The 21,908-nt window shown below is 50.1% G+C and overlaps 2 protein-coding genes across 5 annotated transcripts; both read right to left on the bottom strand.

Moving 5' to 3' along the window:
* Positions 1-4,003: 4,003 nt before the first annotated feature.
* LOC101359424 (putative testis-specific Y-encoded-like protein 3) lies at positions 4,004-13,332 on the bottom strand. 3 transcript variants are annotated; one of them, XM_023725370.1, is made up of 2 exons: positions 13,312-13,332; positions 4,004-7,926 (listed from the first exon to the last, which is right to left on the bottom strand). In XM_023725370.1, exon 2 carries the CDS (start codon positions 6,032-6,034, stop codon positions 4,937-4,939), a length of 1,098 nt encoding a protein of 365 aa, XP_023581138.1. In that variant the 5' UTR covers positions 6,035-7,926; positions 13,312-13,332; the 3' UTR covers positions 4,004-4,936. The 3 variants fall into 3 exon arrangements, with proteins under 3 accessions (XP_023581138.1, XP_023581135.1, XP_023581139.1); XM_023725367.1 differs by lacking the exon at positions 13,312-13,332 and adding an exon at positions 11,287-11,619; XM_023725371.1 differs by lacking the exon at positions 13,312-13,332 and having other exon boundaries at positions 4,004-6,725; positions 7,706-9,309.
* PLAGL2 (PLAG1 like zinc finger 2) lies at positions 11,702-19,745 on the bottom strand. 2 transcript variants are annotated; one of them, XM_023725365.1, is made up of 3 exons: positions 19,720-19,745; positions 16,214-16,587; positions 11,702-13,448 (listed from the first exon to the last, which is right to left on the bottom strand). In XM_023725365.1, the coding sequence occupies exons 2-3, from the start codon at positions 16,471-16,473 to the stop codon at positions 12,218-12,220; spliced, it is 1,491 nt and encodes a 496-aa protein (XP_023581133.1). In that variant the 5' UTR covers positions 16,474-16,587; positions 19,720-19,745; the 3' UTR covers positions 11,702-12,217. The 2 variants fall into 2 exon arrangements, with proteins under 2 accessions (XP_023581133.1, XP_012414639.1); XM_012559185.2 differs by lacking the exon at positions 19,720-19,745 and having other exon boundaries at positions 16,214-19,698.
* Between the last annotated feature and the right edge of the window lie 2,163 nt (positions 19,746-21,908).

The following is a 21,908-nucleotide window of genomic DNA, read 5'->3' as shown; positions in this document are numbered from 1 at the left end:
CTGCTCACCATAGCCCTGGCCCTTGCAATCCTGAGTCCGCGCTGACGGTGGGACCTGTGGGGTGAGGGCCTCAAAGTTCACCAACTCAAGTCAATGTTTAGTTTCCCTGCTGAGCAAGGACAAGCAGATGCCAGGACGTTCTTGAATTTTTGTGTTGAAATCGTATCCTTGGAAGAAAATACCAGAGTCCCCAGAGCTGTAATCAGGTCGGTTGCCAATTACCAGTAATTGCCATAGTTTTTGGACAGATTTTTCTCAGATTGAAAAGAACTCTTCCAGAGTTCCTTCCCAGACCAACAAGATAGTGCGGACACCTGAGACTGGAGGTGAGCAAAACCCTGGGGTCAGAGCCTCGTGTTTGCTCTTCCCACCCACGCAGGAAGTACCCTCCTCACCCTGACCTCCTTCCATGCCCTTGAATCAGGTCTAAGCCAGGTGGCCACCTCTCCGTGGCAGGGACTGGGAAATGGGCCCGGAGACATTTACTGCCTCAACTGCAAAGACTGGAGAAGGGCTGCCTTCAGATGTAGCAAGTGGCCTATCCCTAGAGAGATTCAAGCCCTGGGAGGACCCTCATGGGGCTGCCGTGCCTCTGTACATGCTGTCGCCCTCGCCCACCCGGAAGACCTTCTTGCCCCTTGAGGATGTGATGCATTCATTTATTCCACAGAGTTACTGAGCCCCAGGCTGTGCCGGGCACTGTTCAAGGTGAGGAGGAGACAGCAGCAAACAAAGTCCCCAAGGGCACAGAGAACAAGGCAGATGAGTAAATGCATGTACACTATAATGTCAGGTGGTTGCAAGTGCTACAAAATCCAAATCAGAGAAGGAGAAGGGACAGTGACAGGGAGCTTTTCAGGAAGAGTGGTCAGGGACATCTCCCCTGAAGAGGTGAAATTGTAACATTTGAATAGAGACCTGAATGAAGAGAGGAACCAGCCTTGGGCCCAGATTTGGGCTGCTGGAGCCAACGTGCACCGGCCAACCACCAGGCAGGGGCAGACAAACCACGTGGACACCAACTTCCAGGATCGCTGGAGCTTAGAAGCTCACTCTGATTCTCCGGGGAGCTCCAGGAACAGGTGCTTGGCACGAAAGAGAAACCCAGACAGTGGAGCCTGGCCAGGCAGGGGTGCCCAAAATTCTGGCTCTAGATTGCACTTGGGAAGTGGCAGAGGTTGTTGTGGGCTGGGGCAATCATTAGGGGCTTCCTGGAGGAACTGCAGCCTGGACGGATGAATAAGGTTCAAACTGAAGACACTAGAGAACTGGAGTTGTAAACACCTCCCCTTGCCTCCAGCTGCCCTGTGAGCTCCCCCCTCCCCTGAACCACACCTGATACCCCTCCCCACTGTCTACAGTAAATGCCTTGGTTTGGCGTTCAGAGTTCCTGTTTTCAGAAACAGGCCTCAACCTACCCAGCAGCCTTGCCTTCCCCACACAGCCACACCCAGGGCACGTGCTGTGTCCTGTAATTTCATACTCTGGTGCCTTTGCTTGTGCTGTTCTGCTGAGAATTCACTTCTCCAACCCCACTTTCTCAACGACTGCCTAGTCCTCAAAAGCCAGCTCCAGTGTCCCTTCTTCAGAGAAGTCTCCACCCTCAGATCCCGTATCACATTCATTTGGGGTGAGCTGTATGCCAAACTGGACTTAGTTGCATCCTGTCTCCACAGGGTGACCATTATGTACCAGTTTAGACCTCTTGTCTTAGTGTAATTATTAGTAGCACCCCCTTTCACTCCCAGATGTGTTCCAGCTAGATGACAAGTTATGCGGTCACCCTTCATCTCCCCCCACCCTTCTCCACCCAACCGAAAGCCTCTGGGCAGGAATAATGCCTTGTTATTCTTTGTTTTGTATAGGATCGCTATGAATCCGAATCGACTCAACGGCAATGGGTTTGGTTTTTTTGGTTTAGCACCCTGGGTGGTGCGACAAACGATTAATGTGCTCCGCTACTAACTGAAAGGTTGGAGATTCAAGTCCACCCAACAGGCACCTTGGAAGAAAGGCTTGGCGATCCGTTTCTGAAAATTAGCCATTGAAAACCTTATGGAGCACAGTTCTACTCTGACACATGGGGTCGCCACGAATCAGAATCAACTCACCAGCAACTGGTTTCTGGTTGGTTTTTGTTTTTAGCACAGTACTGACATGATTGGATAAAGTCATTCACTCACAAAACAAATAATTATTGAGGTACTGGACACTTATCCACATGGGGCAAAGCAGCAGACAGATGGGTCCCCATTCTCCTGACACATGTTAGAAGGGGAAAGATTAAAAAAAACAAGATCATTTCAGAGAGTGGCAAGTGATATGGAAAAAATGATGAAGGGAATAGGAGACAGGAAGGGGTGGATTATTCTAGGCAGGTAGCGCAGAGAAGGCCTCTGAAGAAGTGAAGTTTGAACTGAGGCCTAAATGAATGAGGGAGCCAGAAATGAGGATATCTGGAGGAAGAAAATTGCAGAAAGAGGGAAAAGCAAGTGCAAAACCTTCGAAGCTGGAATGTGCTTGGTGTTTAAGGGACAGCAGAGTGGCCAGAGGTGGCGGGGAGCAGAGGGAATGAGGGGGAGGCTGATGGGAAAAGTCAGCAGGACAGAAAACACAGGGCTTTGTGGCCATGATAAGTAAGTAGGATTTTGTTGCCAGTGGAGGTTTTGGACAGGGCAGGTAAATGATCTAAGTTATTTTCCCCCCAGATTTAAAGGTTTTTATTTTTATTTTTATCATGCATATAGAAGACAAGCTGCCACGAATCCTCTTTTGATTGGACAAAGCCACCTCACAAATATTTCTGTCTAGAAGCAGAGATGTCAGTCATAGTGGTGTCATTACAGCATGGCCACCAGGACATAGAATCATCCAGACCACCCAGGGGTACAGATTTCTTTTGGGAGGTTTTCTCACAGAACATGGTAAAAATTCCGTCTTAAATCCTGCAAAACCACCTTCTTCAAACTCCACTTCTAAGTACAGTTATAGTAACAGGCCACAGCAACTTGATAACAATTGTGAATAGTCATAAGTTTCCAGATGGCATAGAAAAATTACACTGATGGTCTTGTAAATGTTCTCAACTAAAAGCAACAAGCAGGCCTGTACAGCTCAATTTCCCCACCTGGCTGAAATGGTGAAAGGGATGCAGAGGGTCTTAAAAGCAGCGAAATAAAAGCATTAATTTTCTACATACTCAAGGTTATACCTGGACAGAGAGAGAGGAAGAGACAGATTGAGAGAAAGGAAGAGAACCTCTGAAGTTACATTGTTCTGTTATGGGTTTTTCTAATTTACAAAAGGTATTGGTTACAAAACAGGCAGGAAAACTCGGGGGCTCTCCTCCCTCCACCATCCCCGCCTTTCCATCACACTGTCGCTTCTGTTGCCCTCCCCATCACTTTGGGCTAAGGTGTCCCTAGGTCCTTGGGAGCAGAGCCAAAGCCTTCCATGGGAAGAACCTGGATATGGTCACCAGCCCCCCAGAAATAAGACAGAGACAACAACCCCGTGAGCCTAGTTGGGTGCGGGGAGGCTTGGAGGAAAGGGAGAAGAAAGTGGAGTTGGGCTAAAGTTAGTCTCAAAGAACACAGCGTAAAACGAAACGATGAACTCTGCCTGCCCGTGGGGGCTCAGACCTCCTGGTCTCTGTCCTGCAGCCCTGCAAGGTCCCCCTTTGAAGGTTCTAGGCCTTGCTAAAGGAGCAGAGGGGGCGAAGGGAACGCTGGCAGTCTCCTTTATAGGACAACCTCTCCCTCTCTGGAGAGAGAGGAAAATGCAACAAGAAAGCCTGTCTCCTTAGCTGTTTGAAAAACCTGGCTTCTTTAGTTGTGTGTGTGTGTTTTCTGTTTCTGGGCAGGTATAGACAGGCCCCCAGACCAGAAACACCTCTTCCCAGCACCCCCAGCCTGGCAGCTGGAAAACACTGAGGCAGAAGGCCTGGATGCTGTATGGGTCCAGTGACTGGGGCCCAGGAAGGTGGGCTCCTGGAAGGGATCCTGTCTTTGCCCCTGCCTTGAGCACGTGCCCAGATAAGCCAACCTGGCAGAGTTCCTGGGCGGGGCGGGGCGGGGGGGGTGTTGGAGTTCTCCTGTGCATTGGTAGGTGGCCCACCAGGGCCCAAAGGTAGTTCCTGAGGTCCTTGTAGACCAGGGATCAGGAACAGGGATGATGGTGGCCTGGGCAAAACTCATCTGAAAGGTGATGGCCGGGTGCTGGTGGGGCATGGTACAGACCTTCACAGTCAATAGCAGGCCATGATGTAGGGCAAACATGGGAGTAGAAAGAGCAGGGTGATCACAAAGAATGCACTGCCCACTGCTTCGTGCCCTTGGCCTTATCCATGCTCAGTAGCCACCCGCTGGCTGCCTGTCCATTCTGCCAGATGCCCAGTAGTCTTGGTGGTGGTAGCCTGGCCCATGGTCCTGAGGCCATGTAATGTCCAGGTTTAGGGGAGGGCTGGCACCAAATGCACCTGCTTCATCTTGGGTGATGAGGCTCAGCTTGCCACAGCCCATGTATGAGGCCACCATGAGCATAGCCAGCATGAAGGAAAAGCCCAGCATGTTGTGGTCTTGAAGTAGTAGGCCTCGAAGATACACTGGTCATCCCAGCAATGACTCACAGGTGCCCATGTCAAAAATGGATGGGAAGGCCATGAAAGGTCCAGGCCATGAAGGTCAGATGACACGCATATACACAGCATTGGGTGCTTGGCATAGATGCAGTGGCATGTGATGGCCACTGATGTTGGCACAAAAGTCCACATGGAAACACGAAGGCCACCATCTTGGAGCTGAGTACAGTGACCTGAACGTCCAGAGGAGCCAGAGTGCACAGAAGAAAAAGCAGATAGCAGGGGGCCCCTCATCAGCCTAAGCACAGGTCCATGGGAAGCTGAGTCTTATGTAGGGAACATGTCCCAGGGCAAGACTTAGCCCGACTGGAACCCATAGGGCCTAGGAGGGACCTCTATGGGCCACCGCGCTAGGCCTTGCCTGGCTCTGCCAGGCCTATCGCCCAGCAGGTAGTACTGCAGAGGGTTGGGCCACAGGTCCTCTTTAATAATCTGGGCAACCCGGTCGGCCTCGGGGAGGTTGTGCTGTGAGAACCAGCTGAAGAAACTGCGGACGGTATCACGGTTCCTGTGTACCAGGGCGGGGGGTTCCTGGCCCCGGTGCCATCGGATGCGAGTGGCAATAGACACCACCCGGCCTGAGGATCTGCATTCATACTCCTTCACGATTACTTTGTTCCGGAAGTAGGGGTTGCTCCAAAACCGGAACTTGAACTTGCAGCCGGTCCTGGCGTGCCTGAGCTCCCTCACCTCCAAATTCATCAGGTAGCCGAGCATGTCTTCATCTCGGGGGCTGATCATGGCTGACAGCTGCGGGTGGTTCAGGAAGGCGGTGACCCAGAAGCCTGGAATATTCTGTATAATGAAACTCCTCCGGGCTAGGTGCAGCCGGCGCATCCGCCCAAACCTGCGTTCAAGCCGGAGGTAGGCCCGGTCGGCCTGGGCACTCACAGCCTCCAGCTCCCACTGGATGGCCTCCAGTGGGTCCACGACTGGGCCATCAAGGTTCAGGAGCCCCGGGACCTCCTGCTCCTCCGCTACCACCTCCAGCTTCTCCTCCTCCACCAGCCTCTCCAACACCTCCTTCTCCTCTCTCACCTCCATCTTCTCCTCCCCTACCTCCTCCTCTGCTCCCACCTGCTGCTTCTGTACCTCCTCCATGAAGATGGCGCCCTCCTCAGTCGTCACTTCCTCGGCCTTCCCGCTGGCTCCCGCCCTGGCCCCCCACGTCTCTGCGCCACAGGCTTCTCGGGCCTCGTCCCCGGCAGGACCGTTTTCCAGGCTCCGGCCAGTCACCGGGGATGCCACTTCCCGGCGCTCTGGGGCAGGCGGGGCACTCCTAGGGCTCGCGGCGGGGTCGGGGTGCCCGCGCGACCCCACTTCTCGGGCCTGGGCCGCGGGGCTAGCCGGCGGATACGCGGCGGCTTGCAGGCCCCCAGCTTCCTCGTCTGCCATCACCTGTGGGACCTCTGGCCTGGGGGGCTCGGGCGCGCGGGCGAGACTGCGGGTTCCGGGAAAGGGCGCGGCTGACAGCGGCTGCGGGACCGGGGCCGGGAGGCGGGGAGGCGCGGTCTTCTCCTCCGGGTCGCGCTCCGCCCCTTGCGCCCACCCTTTCCGGATGTGATTCGCAAGGGTCCCTCGATTGCGAGAAGATAGGGGCCTGGAGAACTAGCAGAGGGACAGGGGGCTGCCTGGCGGGGGCGCGATTGCGGGCACCGGCCAGAACTGGCCCCGGATTAGTAGGGCGCTGGCAGTTGAGGCAGAAGTGCAGGGATGAACCGAGCAAGGAGCCGCTTGGAGCAGGCAGTAAGGGACAAACCTAAGCCCCAGTCATGCCATCAGGCCAGGTGATTACTGTTCCCCAGATCTGAGTAGGCAGGTGGGATTCGCTTGGCTTCCACACTCTCCTGTGGCTGTGGGGCAGCTGTGTGACAGTTGCTTCTTGCACAGGATAAATTATTCAGGCATACGCAGAGGGCTCAACAGGTAGCTCTGCAGAGACTGACCAGACTCAAACTGGGAGCCGCAGATGACAGTCGGAATGAAAAGGGTCTGGGGCAAAAAAGGTCTTAAAAGGCTGCAAACCCGGAAGCAAGTGGGTATCTGCCTGGTTTCTCATGCGACTGGATCTTCCCCTGCTGGGTGGCTGAAAGGTGGGTCTTACTTCACCTGTCGTCCTAGGCCCAGGGGCTATTGCTCTGTGCCAGCCAACTCACAAATGCAAACTCTAGAGTGTAGGGTCTATGCTTGGGTAAGCTAAGATCCTGGTTGGACCAGCCCCTGCAGCCCTGACCCTGCACAGCTGCACTCCTGTGGTCTCAGCTCCCCAACTCACCACCTGGGAGGTAGGGAGTCAGTACTCCCAATGCCCCATCTCTGCTTCAAAGCCCCTGCTACCTCCTCCAGAAAGCCTTCAGCCCCCTCCCACCCACTAGATAAGATAAACCTCCTTCTCTAGCTGTTCCCTGGGGTGGACAGCTAACATTTGTCAAGTATAATGGAAGGTCAAAGAGATGGAGGAGCTCATTGCCTTTTACACAGAACACCTATACGTTAACATGCTGACACCCCTGCAGGCACCTGGGCTGGGCTCCGGGAGTGAATGGCATTGCTTGGCTCTCTAACACTGGCTCCAGGCCACAGAAAGACAATTCAGTCTAAGCCCTGGAAGGAAGGACCTCAGCACAAGGGACAGGACCCAGGATGGTGATGACTATCTACGTTAGGGTCTGGCCAAGCAATGCCATCAGGTGAAGCCCTGTCAGCCTCAACAGTGCCTGAACCCAATGGTTGGGCACAAGTGTGGGCAAGGTCAGGTTGTAGCTGTCACTTACCAGCTGTAGACCTTAAGCAGCATGTGACTATGGTAGACCTTTGTCTTTTCTTGGACAACCAACATCCATTCCTCATCTTAACAGTACCTGCAACCTCCTCTGGGAAATCACTTCTCCCCTCCTCTTAGCCTTGTCATCACTGGCTACAGTGATTTGTTCTAGAGTGGCACAGAACTCCATCTACTAGTACCCTACTACCCGTTGCCGTTGATTCTGACTCATAGCGACCTATAGGACAGAGAACTGCCCCATAGGGTTTCCAAGGAGTGGCTGGTGGATTTGAACTGCCTACCTTTTGGTTAGCAGCCACAGCCCTCCATCAGGGCCAATGAAACAGATGTTTACTGGGGCTTCTGTGAACGAAAGGTCTCTTCTTTTCTGACAGAGCCTCGGAAGACTCCCTTTCTCCTCCTGGTCAGCATGCGGAAGAATGATAGGTCTGGAATCATGGCAGCATTCTACTCCTACACAGAAGGAGAAGCCACTCTGCAGGGCCTGAGGTTGAAGTCACAGCTGGACAAGATAGGGCAGAGAGAAACAGGAATGCTGAGACCAACCACGTTTGAACTGCTGGATCACTCCTAAAGGCTGCTCTACATGAAATTTCGCTGTTTAAGCCAATTTGATTTGGGTTTTCGTACCCTTGCATCCAAAAGATTATTAACTGATAAAATGATGCCACCTACCTCAAAGACATCCAATAAAGATGTTTTCATTTAAAAGTACGGAGTTTGTAGAAGGTGCTAATGGGAGTTGCTACTGTCTGCCCTACACTTACTCACCAATCCCTTGGCTGCTGGAGATGTCTGGACATTCTGATTCTTCCCCAGTCTCCAACCTGCCCCCATCAGAAAGGTTCACAACTTCCAAACACATCATTCAGAAGTTTTTAATAAACAACTTCATTATAAAAACTTTTTTTTGAAAATGTAATTCCGTAAAACATCGAAAAATCTACTTTAACAAAGATATGCCCTGTGCATTTTCTAATGGCACTTATATTTTACAATAAAAACCTTGTTTTATATAAAGCCAAAAATACTCCAAGAGGTTATTCACTGTGTTTACAAAGTGCTAGAAGGTTTTTGTCTTGTATTTTTCTCTCTTTAAATAATCTGGCGTTAGGAAGGAGTGGCTGCAAAGCCTTGACCACTGGAAGGGCAGGGCATAAGAAGTGATGTTTCAGGAATTCTAGTGCTGAATATTCAGAGGTGGAGGAGTATGTATGGGGAGAATCAGCTAAGAAAGTTGGCTGACACCTCAAGAATTGGACTGGAATACTTCCAGACCCCTCCATGGAGGCACTGGATGATCGTGGTCAGTTCTCCTCCCGTTAGGACCAGTGCGCCCCCTCCCCTCTCCTCAGACCCCACTCTCCAGTGGTAAAGGTTGCAGCCAATTCCTTCCACAGCAGGTTCAGAGCTCCAGGAGAGGCCAGGGTGGGGTCTCAGAGGAATCTGGACTTTTCTGGCCAACACCTGCCTAAGGCAAAGTTTCTTATTACATAAATATCCTTGTTAAAAAGCAAAATATTGATCCTGTACACAATAAACTGTTAAAAAAAAAATCGTGCTTAAAAACAGCTCCTAGATAAGAGGGGAGGTGAAGGGGCAGAGAAAACAGCTACCAAAGAGGGAGGAGGAAATTTAAAGGGCTACTAGGGAAAGGTCAGGGCAGTGGGAGATTTTCAACTTAGGACCGTATCTACGAGCAAAAAATTAATTAATCACACCTGCTTCCCAGATTTCCATTAACAAAATGCCATTTGTAAAAGGTTGGGGAGGAAAAAACCTCCTTGGTGTTCCTTTCCCTGCCTTCCACCTCTTAAAGATGGTGCAGAGATCCTTTGAGCTGACACACCTGGGCATGTCACCCCGGACCCCCAGGACTACACCCATCGCTGACCAGCTACCGTGTAGGGTTGGAGGGGCCTGCCCCTGTTCAAGGCAGCTCATTGTTGACAGAGGCTGGGGAGGTGGCAGGGAAAGGGGACATCACCCCTTTTTTCTGATCCGTTTGCTCTTTGCCGCATGCCATGGCTGCTGCCTGGGCAGATGCCCCTCACGCTCTCATGGCCTCAGTGAGGGTAGTGAAGTGAGTTTGAGTACTGAGTGCAGGATAAAGCTATTCTTATCCTTTGAACAACCAGGCCAATGAGGCTTTTTTTTTTTTTTTTAATTTTGGGAAGGAAGGTTTAAGAAACAGCTGGGTGGCCATGGTCCAAAAATGGTGAAGGCAGATGTTCCTCTGCACCACCAAAGTTCACAGTGATAGGGAGATTCCTAGTGGATGGTGAGGCCATTGAGGGAAGAGGAGACAGTATGGAAGTGAGGAGGTGAGGGGAGGAGAAAAGGTGAAGAGGGGTGAGGCCCCAGTTATATTTTAAATAGCTGCTTTGTCTATCCTATGAGTTTACCAGCATCACTAATGGAGGAAGAGAATTCAAGGGACAGTAAAGAGCAGGCAAAGAGGAGAAGACTCCTTTTACAGCCTGTGACTTTATATTCTGAAGCCCATTTGCCTCTGTGAACCAAGGGTGCAGAGAAGGTAGCAGGGAGTGTGAAAAGGTTGCTGGGTCTAATGATAAAGACCAGATACACCAAAAATGGCAGCAGTGAATCCTGCTTGGATTCCCACACACCGTTTCCTATAACACAAGTCCCAATAACATGCACAGCATGCAGGAGGTGGCTACGTACCAAGGTGGACGCTTTTTTTTTTTTTTTTTTTAATAAATCTTATTAGTCCCTGGGACTCACTGGAAGTAATTTTTAGAAGCAAATTGCCTAGTCTGAAATTCTAACTCGCCAGACATTTTTATTTTTTAAGGTAGCCCAAGCTACCCTGCCTAAATGAAAACATGCTTATTCACTCCATACTGCTTCCCATCAGGGCCTGGGAGAGCTAAGTTTAAGGCTTTCACCTCAAACAAGTACTGGCCTGGGCAGGAGCAGAAGCCCGGTCTTGGACCTGCTCAGTTCCTGATGGTAAACCAAAGTAATTCCTAGACAGAAAAGGGGGAAGACTGGGAGGAGGTTGAAGCTTGAGTGACGAGGCAGGTCCTTGGTAGTCTGTCCTGAAACCCTAGTGGAGATGCCCTAGTGGAACTGCCCAGAAACTGCTGGCTACATCTGTAGGAATTAACAGTAAAGAGGTAGAAGTGTGTTTCTGAATCAGAGTGGAGGTGTCCCAAGAGGGTCCCACGATGGTGGTCCCTGAGCTGCCTCCCTCCCACAGTGGGAAAAGCAAAGCCCACGCAGAACTGAGACTGAAGTAGGGATGGGGCTGGGCTGGGTTCTGGGTAAGGGCTCTGCTGTATGTGGCAGGGGAGCCCCACAAGTCAGAAGAGAACTAATCGTTTGGTGCAAGAAACCTTGCTGGGTACTGGGGGGCAAAACTGAGGGAGGCCACAAGGGGAAGGTAAAACTTCTCGGATGGAAAGCAGAGAGGAGCCTATGTACAGTGGCCCTGAATCCATGAGCACTACAAAATGGAGGAGACAGAAGGAACGTTGTGGACAAGAAAAAGTTTGGTATCGTGGGCAACAATGCAGCCACAGGTTAGGACTCAACTGTATCTGCCCAGACCTAACTTTCTGAAAACTCTTCTTCCAACAATCCACAGCTTCCTGGAAAAGGGACACATAGGATAGAGAAAAAGGAGGGGTTCACGCCCTCTCCTTTGCTATCCGTACCAGCCCCGAACCCAGAGTCCCTCCTTCCAAGGCTGGTAGTATTAGCTCCTTGTATTCAGGATGGGGTAGGGATGAGAGGTGATGGTAGAGGGCATGCCTTTCACGTCTTCCCTTCTCCAGTTTAAAAGGAAAAGGATGAGGGGGTCATGATGTACTTGGAGAAAAACAGAATTGCAGACCTGTGAGAAACTGCTCCGATCTTCTTGCCTGTCTCCTGTGGACACTGCCGAGGAAGGCGGGAACTGACACAGTCATGGAAGATGGCAGAGACTGAAGCAGTCCAAAGTCAGTTTATTTCCCCACAGGGGAAAAATGTGACCTCAAGTGAAGAGAAGTCAGTGAGACCCGACTCCGCTGTGTAAACAGGGCTCCAGTTAACACCAGGTACCAAATGGTTGAGGCTGGTGCCAACTGGAATGGACTGGTGGGAATGGATTCACGGTGTGTAAACAACATTCACTGCAATCATTCTAAGGCTAACAGCTCGGCAAGGGAGGTGAAATGGTATGTCTGAGGTGACTCTGTAAACGGTACCGTTGCTGAACACTGACTGAAAACGGAGGTGGTGGGGCAGGAGGGGTGGGGGTGGTGGGGAAGAACAGAGGCCCTCTCCTGCCCAGTGGCTGGAGGCAGACCACGGAGCCAAGTGACCCTCTGCAGCAAGGCCTGATCAAACTGAGGGTTGTCAGGTCTGCAGGTTGGGCTTCTTGGGCTATTTCTCTCAAGGTCATCCAAGGTGAAACCCTCACCGTGTCTACACGTCCAAGAGGCTTTCCCCTTCCCCAAAGAAAAGGAGGTTCTGATGCTTTGGAGAGGGAGAGGGATAAGTGTGGCTCCCGATTCAGATAATATAAAAAAAAACAAAAAAAAAAAAAGTAAAAATACCTGAAGTCCTATGGTTTGAGATCTTTTCATGGGGTGGGGGCTCAAGGCTCCTCCTGGAATTGATCCTAGAGCCTGAACCCCCAAACCAAGTGCTCCATACAGACACTGGAATTTCTCTTTGAACCCAGCTCTGAAAGCTCAGCTGCCTTCATGGGGGATGAGGATGGGATGGGTACTGAGGCTCCCTGACAGAGCCAAGGACCGAGCTGGGGGCTTCCTTGGGGGCTACTGGAATGCCTGGTGAAAACGAGGCAGGGTGGTGCTGCTCAGGCCAGAGGTGAAGACAGGAGGCAAGGAGTGCAAAGGCCCAAAGTTCAGAGGCCCCCCAGCCCCTGGGGAATCTTGAGGCTGAGCCTGCAAAGTGGTGAGCAGGGGCTGTGCCTCAGCCTGGGAGTAGCCCATGACCAGGCCTCCTGTCGCCCCAGGTGGGTTACATGGGGGCAGATTGAGTGGAAGAAAGCCCAGTAAGTGGGAGAAGTCCACATTAGCAGCGCAGAGGGCCTCAGAGAGGTTGGCGGGACTCTTGGCGAGCAGTGCTTCATCAAGGAGGGCCGCAGCTGCCGCCGGCTGAGGTGAGGCGGGCTGGGGTTCGGCAGATGAGAGAGACAGGCTTCCAGGAAGCTCCGCCAGAAAACTATCCACCTCCACTTTGGGCAATTTGTCGGGCAAGTATGAGGTAGATCCAAGCTGGTATTTTGGAGGGAGCTGAGCTGGGGAAGAGATAGGTGAGGATTCCAGAGGGTAGGTCATACCCATGGGCAGCGTGTTGTGCACCAGGGAGTGTGGCATGCCCGTGCTGGGCATGGTAGGGATGTGGGCACCATACATGCCCATGGGCAACATGCCAGGGAAGGCCTTGGCCCCCATCATGTCCCGAGAGGCCATGCACAACACAGGGCTCAGCTCTTCCTTTACGCTGACAGTGGAGCTGCAGCTGAGCAGGCCTAACATGTCCACTGGCTCTGTCTTGATCTTGAGCAGCTCCTGCGAGTGGCTCTTCTTGACATGCCGCGTCAGGTGGTCCTTGCGGCCGAACCGCTGGGCACAGTACTGGCACAGGAAGTCCTTACGGCCCGTGTGTACCACTAGGTGACGCCGCACATCCTTACGAGTATAGAACCGCCGGTCACAGTGGTCGCAGGGGTGCTTCTTCTCCTTGGCACCACCTGCTACCCGGCGAGAGTGGGCTTTCAGGTGTTCTAGCAGGGCCTGGGTACTCTCAAAGGTCTGCAGGCACACCTTGCAGCTGAGGTCACCGCTGCTGGCAGCATGCATGGCCAGGTGGCGCCGGTAGCCCAGCTTTGTATTGTAATTCTTACCGCACTCAGAACAGTGGAGGGCCTCTTTGTTGGGGTCGTGGGTCTGCAGATGGTTCCGTAGATGGTCCTTGCGGTGAAACATCTTATCACAATACATGCACTGGTGGGGTTTCTGGGCTGAGTGGGTGGCCATGTGCCTGGGGGTGGGGATGGACGACAGGGGAAAAAGCAGAAAGAGAGGAGATCACAAAGGCTGGCTGGACAACCGAGATATCTTTTAACAGGGAATGACATACAAAAATTACAGTACAACCAGAGAATAGAATACTAAGCCAACTATCTTCTACAGATATCCACAACAAAGCGAAATCATGTGTACTGCTATTCTTTGCAGCACTGTTTGCAGCAGGAAAAAAATCAGGAAACCTGAATGTCTATCAACAGGGAGCTGGTTAAATTATAGTAAGTCCATAAAAAGGCTCAACGTTCATTAAAAATGAGGCAGCTTATATGCACCCACAGGCAACAAGTTCCTCAGATACGTTAAGTAGAAAAAAGGAGGCAGAATAGTGCATGTAGAATGGAATTGTGTATATAAAAAGGGGGGAAACACATATACATTTGCTCGTATATCCTTAAAATATTTCTAGAAGGATAGATAAGAAATGACAACCTGGTAGCCTACGCGAAGAAGAACTGGGTGGTTTATGGCCGGGTGTGATGGAGAATTTTCACTTTAGTACCTTTTGAATTTTGAATCATGTAAATTTCCTTTTCAAAAAATTAAATTTAAAAACGACACAATGCTATACAACACAAACAGTAAATCCTATGTAATCTATCTACTTCAGTTAATAATAATGTTACCAAAACTGGTTTATCAGTAGAACAAATTTACCACACAAATGAAAGATGTTAATAATAGGGGAAACTGTGCAAGAGAAGACAGGATATATGGGAACTCTCTACTTTCTGTACAATATTTCTATAAATCAAAACTGCTCTAAAAAAGTCTTTTTTTTTTTTTTAAATGAGACAATAAAAGGAAAGTGAAATACATAGTATGTATTCTATAAACCCTTTTGAAAATTAAAAACGTAAAGCAATACATACTTAAATGTCTTACGAAAGATACACAAGAAACTAACCCCAATGGCTGCCTTTGGGGAGGAGAACAGAGGAATAGTGACTTCGAGTGTGAGGACAATTCATTTTTCAAGCGCATGCCCATCTGAACTGCTTGCCATGTAAACCAGTAAAATTTTAAAAAGTGTAAATGGTTTGGCACCTCAGTGTCCCGTGGTTTACCTGCTCCCGTCTGGTTGGAAAGCAGCTCAGAGTCCAGGAACTGTAATCCACAGCTCCACTGTACATTCAGAGTCAACCCTGCGAGACTTCCAAGAGCTTACTGTTTGCCAGGCCCTGTGTCAGCTGTGTCATTAACCTTGTTCTCCAGACGAGGAGGTGGAAGAGCAGGGCAGCCCCACCCACCAGCAGTAAGTGACAGAGGCCAGATTTAAACACAGGCTTTCTTGAGGCCTGGGTGTACTCAGGTATGCCACAGCTGTCTTTAGTATAGCACCCAGTGATTCTTTCTACCTGAAAGGTAACAAACACACCCACTATCCTCATGTTCAAGAATGCTCATGCCTATGAGGGTTACTATTAACCTCCTGTGACACAATTGATATAACATATGAGGGGAGGTGCTGAGTGACCTACAGTCCCTTTCCCTCATTTTGCAGGTGAGGAAACTGAGGCAAAAGAGGTTTTGTAACTCGCCTAAGGTCACACAGTGGTTTATGGGCAGAGTCAGGGCTCCTGCTTCCTGGACCAGAACCTTTCCTGCAGCCTCCCACTGACACACAGACTATCACTAAGGGAGTCTAACAGGATGGCCTCGACTGGAGTCCACATAACATACAGGAGTTGAAAAAGAATCAAAACATTTTTGAGGATGACAGAACTGTCATGAGGTCAGTCCTGGCCACCATGCTGCTCCGTCACCTGTTTTAGTTCCTTCCTATCAACTGTATTTTCCAGATGAGGAACTGAGGCTTTCTGTGGTCATGTTGTTCACGTATTTACTTGTTAGCTGTCTGTCTCCATAATTATACTATGAACTCTAGAAGGGCCGGCACCCCCATCTGTCTGACTCGCTGCTCTGTCCCTAGCACCGCGCACTGTGTCTGGTAAGAAGCAAGAGCTTGGTAAATAGCTGGGTAGATGAGTGGATGGTGGAGGACTGCATCAAACCTATTTCATTTGTGAAAGGTATGCTCATGGTTCCTCTGATGGAAAGGCAAGGATAAAATCCAAATAACTTCTGACCAGAGCTCCCACCCCACCAAAGCAGCCAAAGCTGCTCTGCCATATCTGAGTTAGTCCAGGACTTTTATATTCTATTTCACTTTAAGTAGGGGTTCTTGGCTTATAAATTTCAGAAAAGCCCCTGACCCAGGGGGCACCGGGGACTCTACAGAGGCAGAAGTAACAATCCGAGTGTCAGGCTGGTTCAGCAGAAGAGGCACTGCAGGACCTGGAATTCAGCTTGGCACCTAAGAAGCTATGTGATTTTGGCTAAGTTACTTCTCCTCTCTAAGCCTCCACTTTAAAATTTACAGGCTGGATCAGGTCTCCTTTTCCTTCTAAAGTTCTAAGACTGATTCTTACTTTCCAACTAATGTTCTCATCACTACACTGACAGGGGTGGAGAAAGCAGCACTGAAAAAAGTATTCAGTGTAGATTGTTCATGGCTTCCTGATACTGTACTCAGAGTCTAGTGTCCTAATAAAAAAAAAAGCCTCCATTATTTTTAGTGAGTAACCTCAAATGGTTGGTGTTCAAGGGACACTCTCGGGACAAATTAACCCCCACTCTTCTATCACAAATAAAGCCCCACACTGTAGTTTTGTCCTCTGGGAACCCTGGGGCAGGAAGAGGTATGGGAGTGCCACGTACCTATACAGCTTGTACTTGGAGGCAAAAGCCTTGCCACAGTGCACCTGAGGGCAGCTATACGGTCTCTGCTCTGGATGAGGGAGGCTGTGAGGCCTCAGCTTCTCCCCATTAGAGAAGGGTGTCCCCGAGATTTCACACTGGCATTTCACTTGACTCTCCGTCTCTCGGCCCCGAGGCCTGGGAACTAGTTTCCAGCCCACTTCCTCCTCCTGCTTTGCATCTTGAATCCAGGGGGGGACGCTGGTGAAAAATGTGGTCATGGCAAGGCTAATGGCGAAGGGCCATGTTATTCAGAAAGCCTCCCCATCAGCTCCACACAGGCTCTCTGCTCTGTCACAGCCTCCAACGCAGCCTTCAGAAAACAATCTCTTCACCTGAAACATCAGAACACCTGGTGTTAGTGAGCCCAGTGCCATGAAAGCATGGGCTCTGGAGGCAGACAGATCCCCATTCCAATCCCAGCCCTTCCGCTTAGAAACTATGTGACTTTCAGCAAATTACTTACTTCCCTGAGCCGCTTCCTCATTGATAAAATGGGCATGATGATCCCCTAAATCATAGGGATGTTTTCAAGATTCAGTGAGATAATGAATATAAAGCACTCAGCAGAAGGCTGGGCACCTAGTAAATGCTTAGTGGTAACTATTATTACTAGCACGATCTAGTTTAATAAGAAATGAGATAATCTGAGTAAAAGCCCTAAACTCCAAAATTTCTCTTTTCACTTCACTTTTACATCTTTTCCACTAAACCTAGAGGTAGCAGTTCCTCCTCCTCCTCAGCCTATTTCCCCCTCATTCACCAACTTTCACCATTCTCCTCTTCATCAAGGTGCTAAGGAGCAATAAAATGCCCAAAAGGCAACAGAGGAGAAGGAAAGAGAAGCCTTTACTTAAGAAATTTACACTCTGAAAAGTCAGCCCCTGCCTTAGGACCTGGGGCTGGATGTGTTTCTTAGCAGCACATTAACATTAGGAGGTTCTGTCTGATAAGGCAATGGCAGTCTTAGCATTTCCCCTAAGCAGTACTGGTCCCACCCTGACCTCTACCACCTCTCTGGGTCTCTTCATCTCGGGGCCCAGAACCATGCCTCCTAAGCAGAGACTGCCCAACACCCCGAGGTGCTGAGTGGCCCTTCCTATGGATCCTCATACCATGTGTACCTTTCTCCATTATGAACATAGAATTATTTCATCTCCTCCATCAGACTCAGATTCTTTAAGGGCTCAGATCATCTCTCTTTCATCTCCGTATACCTATCACCTAGACAATGAATCTTGACATTGTTTTAGACGGGTAAATTCGTCAGTGAACCAAGTTCATTCTCAGGGGCTAACTTATGCCCAAGAAGTTCTGGCTTAAACTGGGTTCACAGCCCTTCCAAAATGGGAAGCCAAAATCCTGAATTCTGAGCGTTTCTCTTATTGGGTAAAAATGGTAGCGGGAGGGCTCAAGCAAAGGGTGACACAACTCCTTTCCTGGCACCAACTCAGAGGAAGAGAGGATGGGAGTTACCGTATTGATGCTCAAACGGGGGACAACAGACCAAATTTCATACTCATTTAAGCTCACCACAGATTACCAACCGCAATGCAACCTGCTACACCAGGGGGATTCCCTTTAAAGAAGTCATGCCAAAATTTGATCATGAAGCTTTTCTATGTGAAGGGAGCAAAGGGGGTGTCTCGGGATTGTCCATGAGGATCTGGGGAGGGCTCCAACCACACAAACTAGCTGTGGGCCAGAGAATGCTTGCTCAGCTCATTAGCACCTGCTGCTTGCAGTGACCATTTCATCCAACAGACTGGCCATGAACGAGATGATGAGATCAGTGGGCTTATGCCCCAGAGAGCTTTGCTCATCATTAACATGAGCTGTGTCCTGTTCAGGAACCATTCCTCTTGTTGAAGAAACACTGCAATGTAACATAATAAACATTTCCCCATCACGAGTGATTTGCCCAGAAAGATCTACACAAAGGTGGCTGCATTTTGCATGAATCACGTGCTGGGGAGGGGGAGGTAGCACTAAAAACTAGTCCCACTTGAGCCTTCGACTCATCACGGCATATCTGCCTGCTTCACTATAAACCTCAAAGGCCTCTGATGTCTGGCTTTCATTGTTTAAGTTCCCTCCTCCTTTTCAAGAGTGGAATTACCCGTTTATAATACCAGCGATTACCATATACCTTGGAACTGAGTAGAGCACGAGCATGAGTGTGCACGTCTACTTTGGGGGGAGTTTTCCCCCTACCCTCCAAGTCAAATTGTCGTCCTCCTTGATCTCTGAAATCATGCACCTCAGCCTCTGGGAAGCTGGGAAATGGCAGCCAGAGGGAAGGGAAGCAAGTCGCATCACTTTGGCTGATGTGTGAGAGGGAAGCGTAGCCCTGGAAACTCCACATAAACTCAGAAAGAGAACGGTACGTCCCCCACCTCCCACACATCCACCTAATCTGTTCTGTACAAGCACAAACAAGACACAGCAGTTTAGTACGCTGTTACTGAAAGAGTGAGTAATGGGCTTCTAGGAAAGAGGCTGGTGGTGGCTAAGATGAACTCACGAGGTTGTACTGACACAAACAGAGAACCAAAGGAGGAGGACAGCAGCCATGTGCTTGCCTTGATCTGCATTTAATGGGCAGGGGCTTTAAAAAGAAAACAACCAAACACCCTCATCCTACCCCCTAAGCTTTTAAAAAAGGCACAGTGAAGTCCTTACCTACCATCACTGGCAGGCTGTTGGAAAATCAAAGCTACTGGTGTTACCCTGGGAAGTCTTTTGGGGGTCTCGTCTCTCTTCCCTTGTCCTTTGTCTGCAAACTCTTCTGAACTAGGGAGACGCCTGGGCTGGTCTCATATAATCAGAAGGCCTGTTCCCTCAGACTTCTCCTTCCTTGGCAAAACTTTGAAAGAACTCTGCTTCTCTTTCAAAGCTGCTCTTCTGGTCTCACACTCTAACCTTAACAACTATAGAGAAGCTGACAGAACCTGTTCCCATAAAACAAACACAATCCCTCCCAGTTACTGGTATAACTCAGTGTATTTTCAGCCTAAGATTTCTTCTGGCACCTGATCTGAAGAGGGAGGTAGCATGGAAAGAACCTTGGACTTGCTATCAGAAGAGCTTCCACTTACTGGCAATGCAACTGTGGGCAGGTTACTTTATTTCTCTGAACCTCAGTTTCCCCAATTTCTGAAACATTTCTTCTTCCTACCTACAGGATTTTTCTGGCAAATAAAGTGACTCTTCTAAGTGTCTGGCATAAAATGTGTGAATACATGCAGCGCCCCCTGTGAGGCCTAAACTGCATCTGCCTCCTTCCTTCACGGGGCCTGAGTAGTACTTGTTTTTTTCCCCTCCTGTAATGTTATTAATATTTCTTAGGCCTCAGAGTAAGTTTCCTTCCCTTCCCAACATCTCCCCAGAATGCAGCCTTCCCCTTTTCCCTCACAACTAACCCTCAGCACATCCCCTTTAACCAGCCCCCACCCCCCTTACCTTACCTTCCTCCAGCACCATCTCCTGGGCCAGAGTTCTCCAAGATGCTTACTTTAGGAACCTCTTTTATTATTAAGGCTCCGTTCCCAAAATAGGAATGTCTGCCAAAAACTGCGTGGCCCTCTTTGGAAGCCGAAAGAGAGACAAATTTCTTCCCAGTCTGTCTTCTGTTGTGTGCCATGATGCCTGCTGACCTCTGACGAAACTAGTTTTTATGGTGTTACATCATCTCTACAGAAACTACGTTCCTTCTCCATTATTAGTCTGTTTCCTCGTCTGTAAACCTAAAAATACTTACCTCACAGGCTTGTTGTGAGGATTATTTTACTCAGGTACGCAAAGGGCTCAGTACAGGGCTTGGGCCGCTGTAAGTGCTCAACAAAAGGGAGCTACTATCTTTGCCTTTGTATTGAGTTGCATGTTCCCCACGTTCTGTGGGAATTCACTTGAATTCTCCCAACCTCCCCCTCAAACTGTTGATAGTCCCTGCAGCAAGAAAAGGGTTAATCTCTGAGTGTTCTTTACCAGAGAGACCCACAGAGGATTAACAGCTCCACTTCAGTGACTACCCTAAAATAGCTTTTATCCCTCCGGCCCGAGAGCTACTTGGGATCTGAAGAACTCAATTCAACACCTGCTGAGGGGGAAACACACCCAGGAAAGTTCCTCAGGGTGGAGAGAACCTTCCCTAAAGCGGAACCCAAAATAGCAACTGGGAAATTATAAATAGACTAAGAGGAAAAAAAAAAAAAAAAAAAAACCAGGTCCTGACCTGAGCCCCAGAAACAAATCCAAAAGACACACTGGTTGGCTGGAAAACAGTGGGAAGGAAAGGGAGAAGGGAATAGCTGCCCCCTCCCACCCCCACTTCCCCTCCAGAATGGTGGGAGAATTAAATTACAGGGAGGCTGGAGGGTCTCAGTGACTTGCATCATTCCAAGACACATCAAACAGGATTAACAGGGGTTGGATTTACTCTTGGGTGGATAGTTCTTCTGCCTGTGTAGATGGGCCCTCTTCGGGGTCCCTTTAATTCACTATTTCCTCTGATTCCCACTGCCTCCCACTCCTGGGGAGGCCTTGAGCAAATGGCTGCTACTCACCACAGCCCCACTTTTACCAGGACGACACCTGATTAGACACCCCCCACCCCCACTCCACCTGGTGACTTCACCTTTGGTGGAGGGAGACATTAGAAACTCAAGGCCAACTCAAACAGTCCCAGGCGGACAGGTGGAAAAGCATACAAGCCAGGAGACAGGCTGCTCCTCCAACCCAACTGCCCTCTTATCCTCTGCCTTAAAGGTCCCTTTTCCCTACCGAGTTGGGGCCACAGCCTGGCTCCCAAGCCAGCTTCTGGACTACCCCGCTGTGTGCTAGGAAAGGCTAATTCCTCCTGGGGCTGGGAGAAATGGGAGTGAATGGCAGCCAGAGAACATATGGAAATTCAGGAAGAAGTCTGGAGGGGGTCCCAGAGATGGTAAAGAAGGGCAATTATGACAAGCAATCATGAGCAAGTTATCCAGGTCTTTAAGGGACCCCTAAAAGAAAGACAAGGAGGATCATAAGGGCTGGAGGGCCCCTGGGGTTGAGGATAGTAAGAAATGAATTCTCTGAATTTCAAGAGGGTCTCAAAATGGGTATACAGATGAAAGACGATGTCTAAGTTTGGCGATATGGCCGCTGATGAGGCAACTACAGGTAGGGTTTCTGTGGGTCCTCCAAACTCAAGTATTTGAGGGAAGCCTCAAAAGGAGTTATGCAGGTCTGGAAATTGAAACAGGATAAACAGGCGACTATTTGGACTAGAAAAGATGGGGTTATGTGGGTCTGAGTAGGCGCGTCCGAGGAGAGGGAGCAGGTGCAGCTTATCTACGTCCCCCAGACCCGGGTCCCTGGTAAGGTCAGCAGCGCGTTATCTGGGTCTCCAGGGAGCCTGGGGGTCGGGAGTGGGGGACCCTCAGCGCTGCGTCTACAGGTCTCTGAAAGGAGCGGGCCAGTAGGGCTTATTCGGGTCCCTCGGAGCTAGGTATCGGGTTCATGGGTAATTTTTGTCACCCTGGGGCGTATCTAGGCCCGGGGTGACGCAGCGGGGCCCCCAGTCGGGGTGTGGGCGACCGCGCTGAGGGGCCCTAGATGAGGGTCGCCGCCGCTCCGGGTGCTGGGCGCGCGGGCGCAACAAGACGGCCCCCCG

This window comes from Trichechus manatus, unplaced genomic scaffold (assembly GCF_000243295.1).
Source record: "Trichechus manatus latirostris isolate Lorelei unplaced genomic scaffold, TriManLat1.0 scaffold00008, whole genome shotgun sequence".
Classification (NCBI taxonomy): Eukaryota; Metazoa; Chordata; class Mammalia; order Sirenia; family Trichechidae; genus Trichechus; species Trichechus manatus.
The sequence above is the reverse complement of the archived record's forward strand: the minus strand, read 5'-3'. Positions and strand labels throughout refer to the sequence as shown.

Excerpts from the sequence above, each read along its gene's own strand:
- LOC101359424 (XM_023725370.1), bottom strand. The coding sequence starts at position 6,034 with ATGGCAGACGAGGAAGCTGGGGGCCTGCAAGCCGCCGCGTATCCGCCG.
- PLAGL2 (XM_023725365.1), bottom strand. The coding sequence starts at position 16,473 with ATGACCACATTTTTCACCAGCGTCCCCCCCTGGATTCAAGATGCAAAG. Across the intron at positions 13,449-16,213 it reads TCCAAGTACAAGCTGTATAG|GCACATGGCCACCCACTCAG; the intron begins GTACGTGGCACT and ends CCCCACCCCCAG.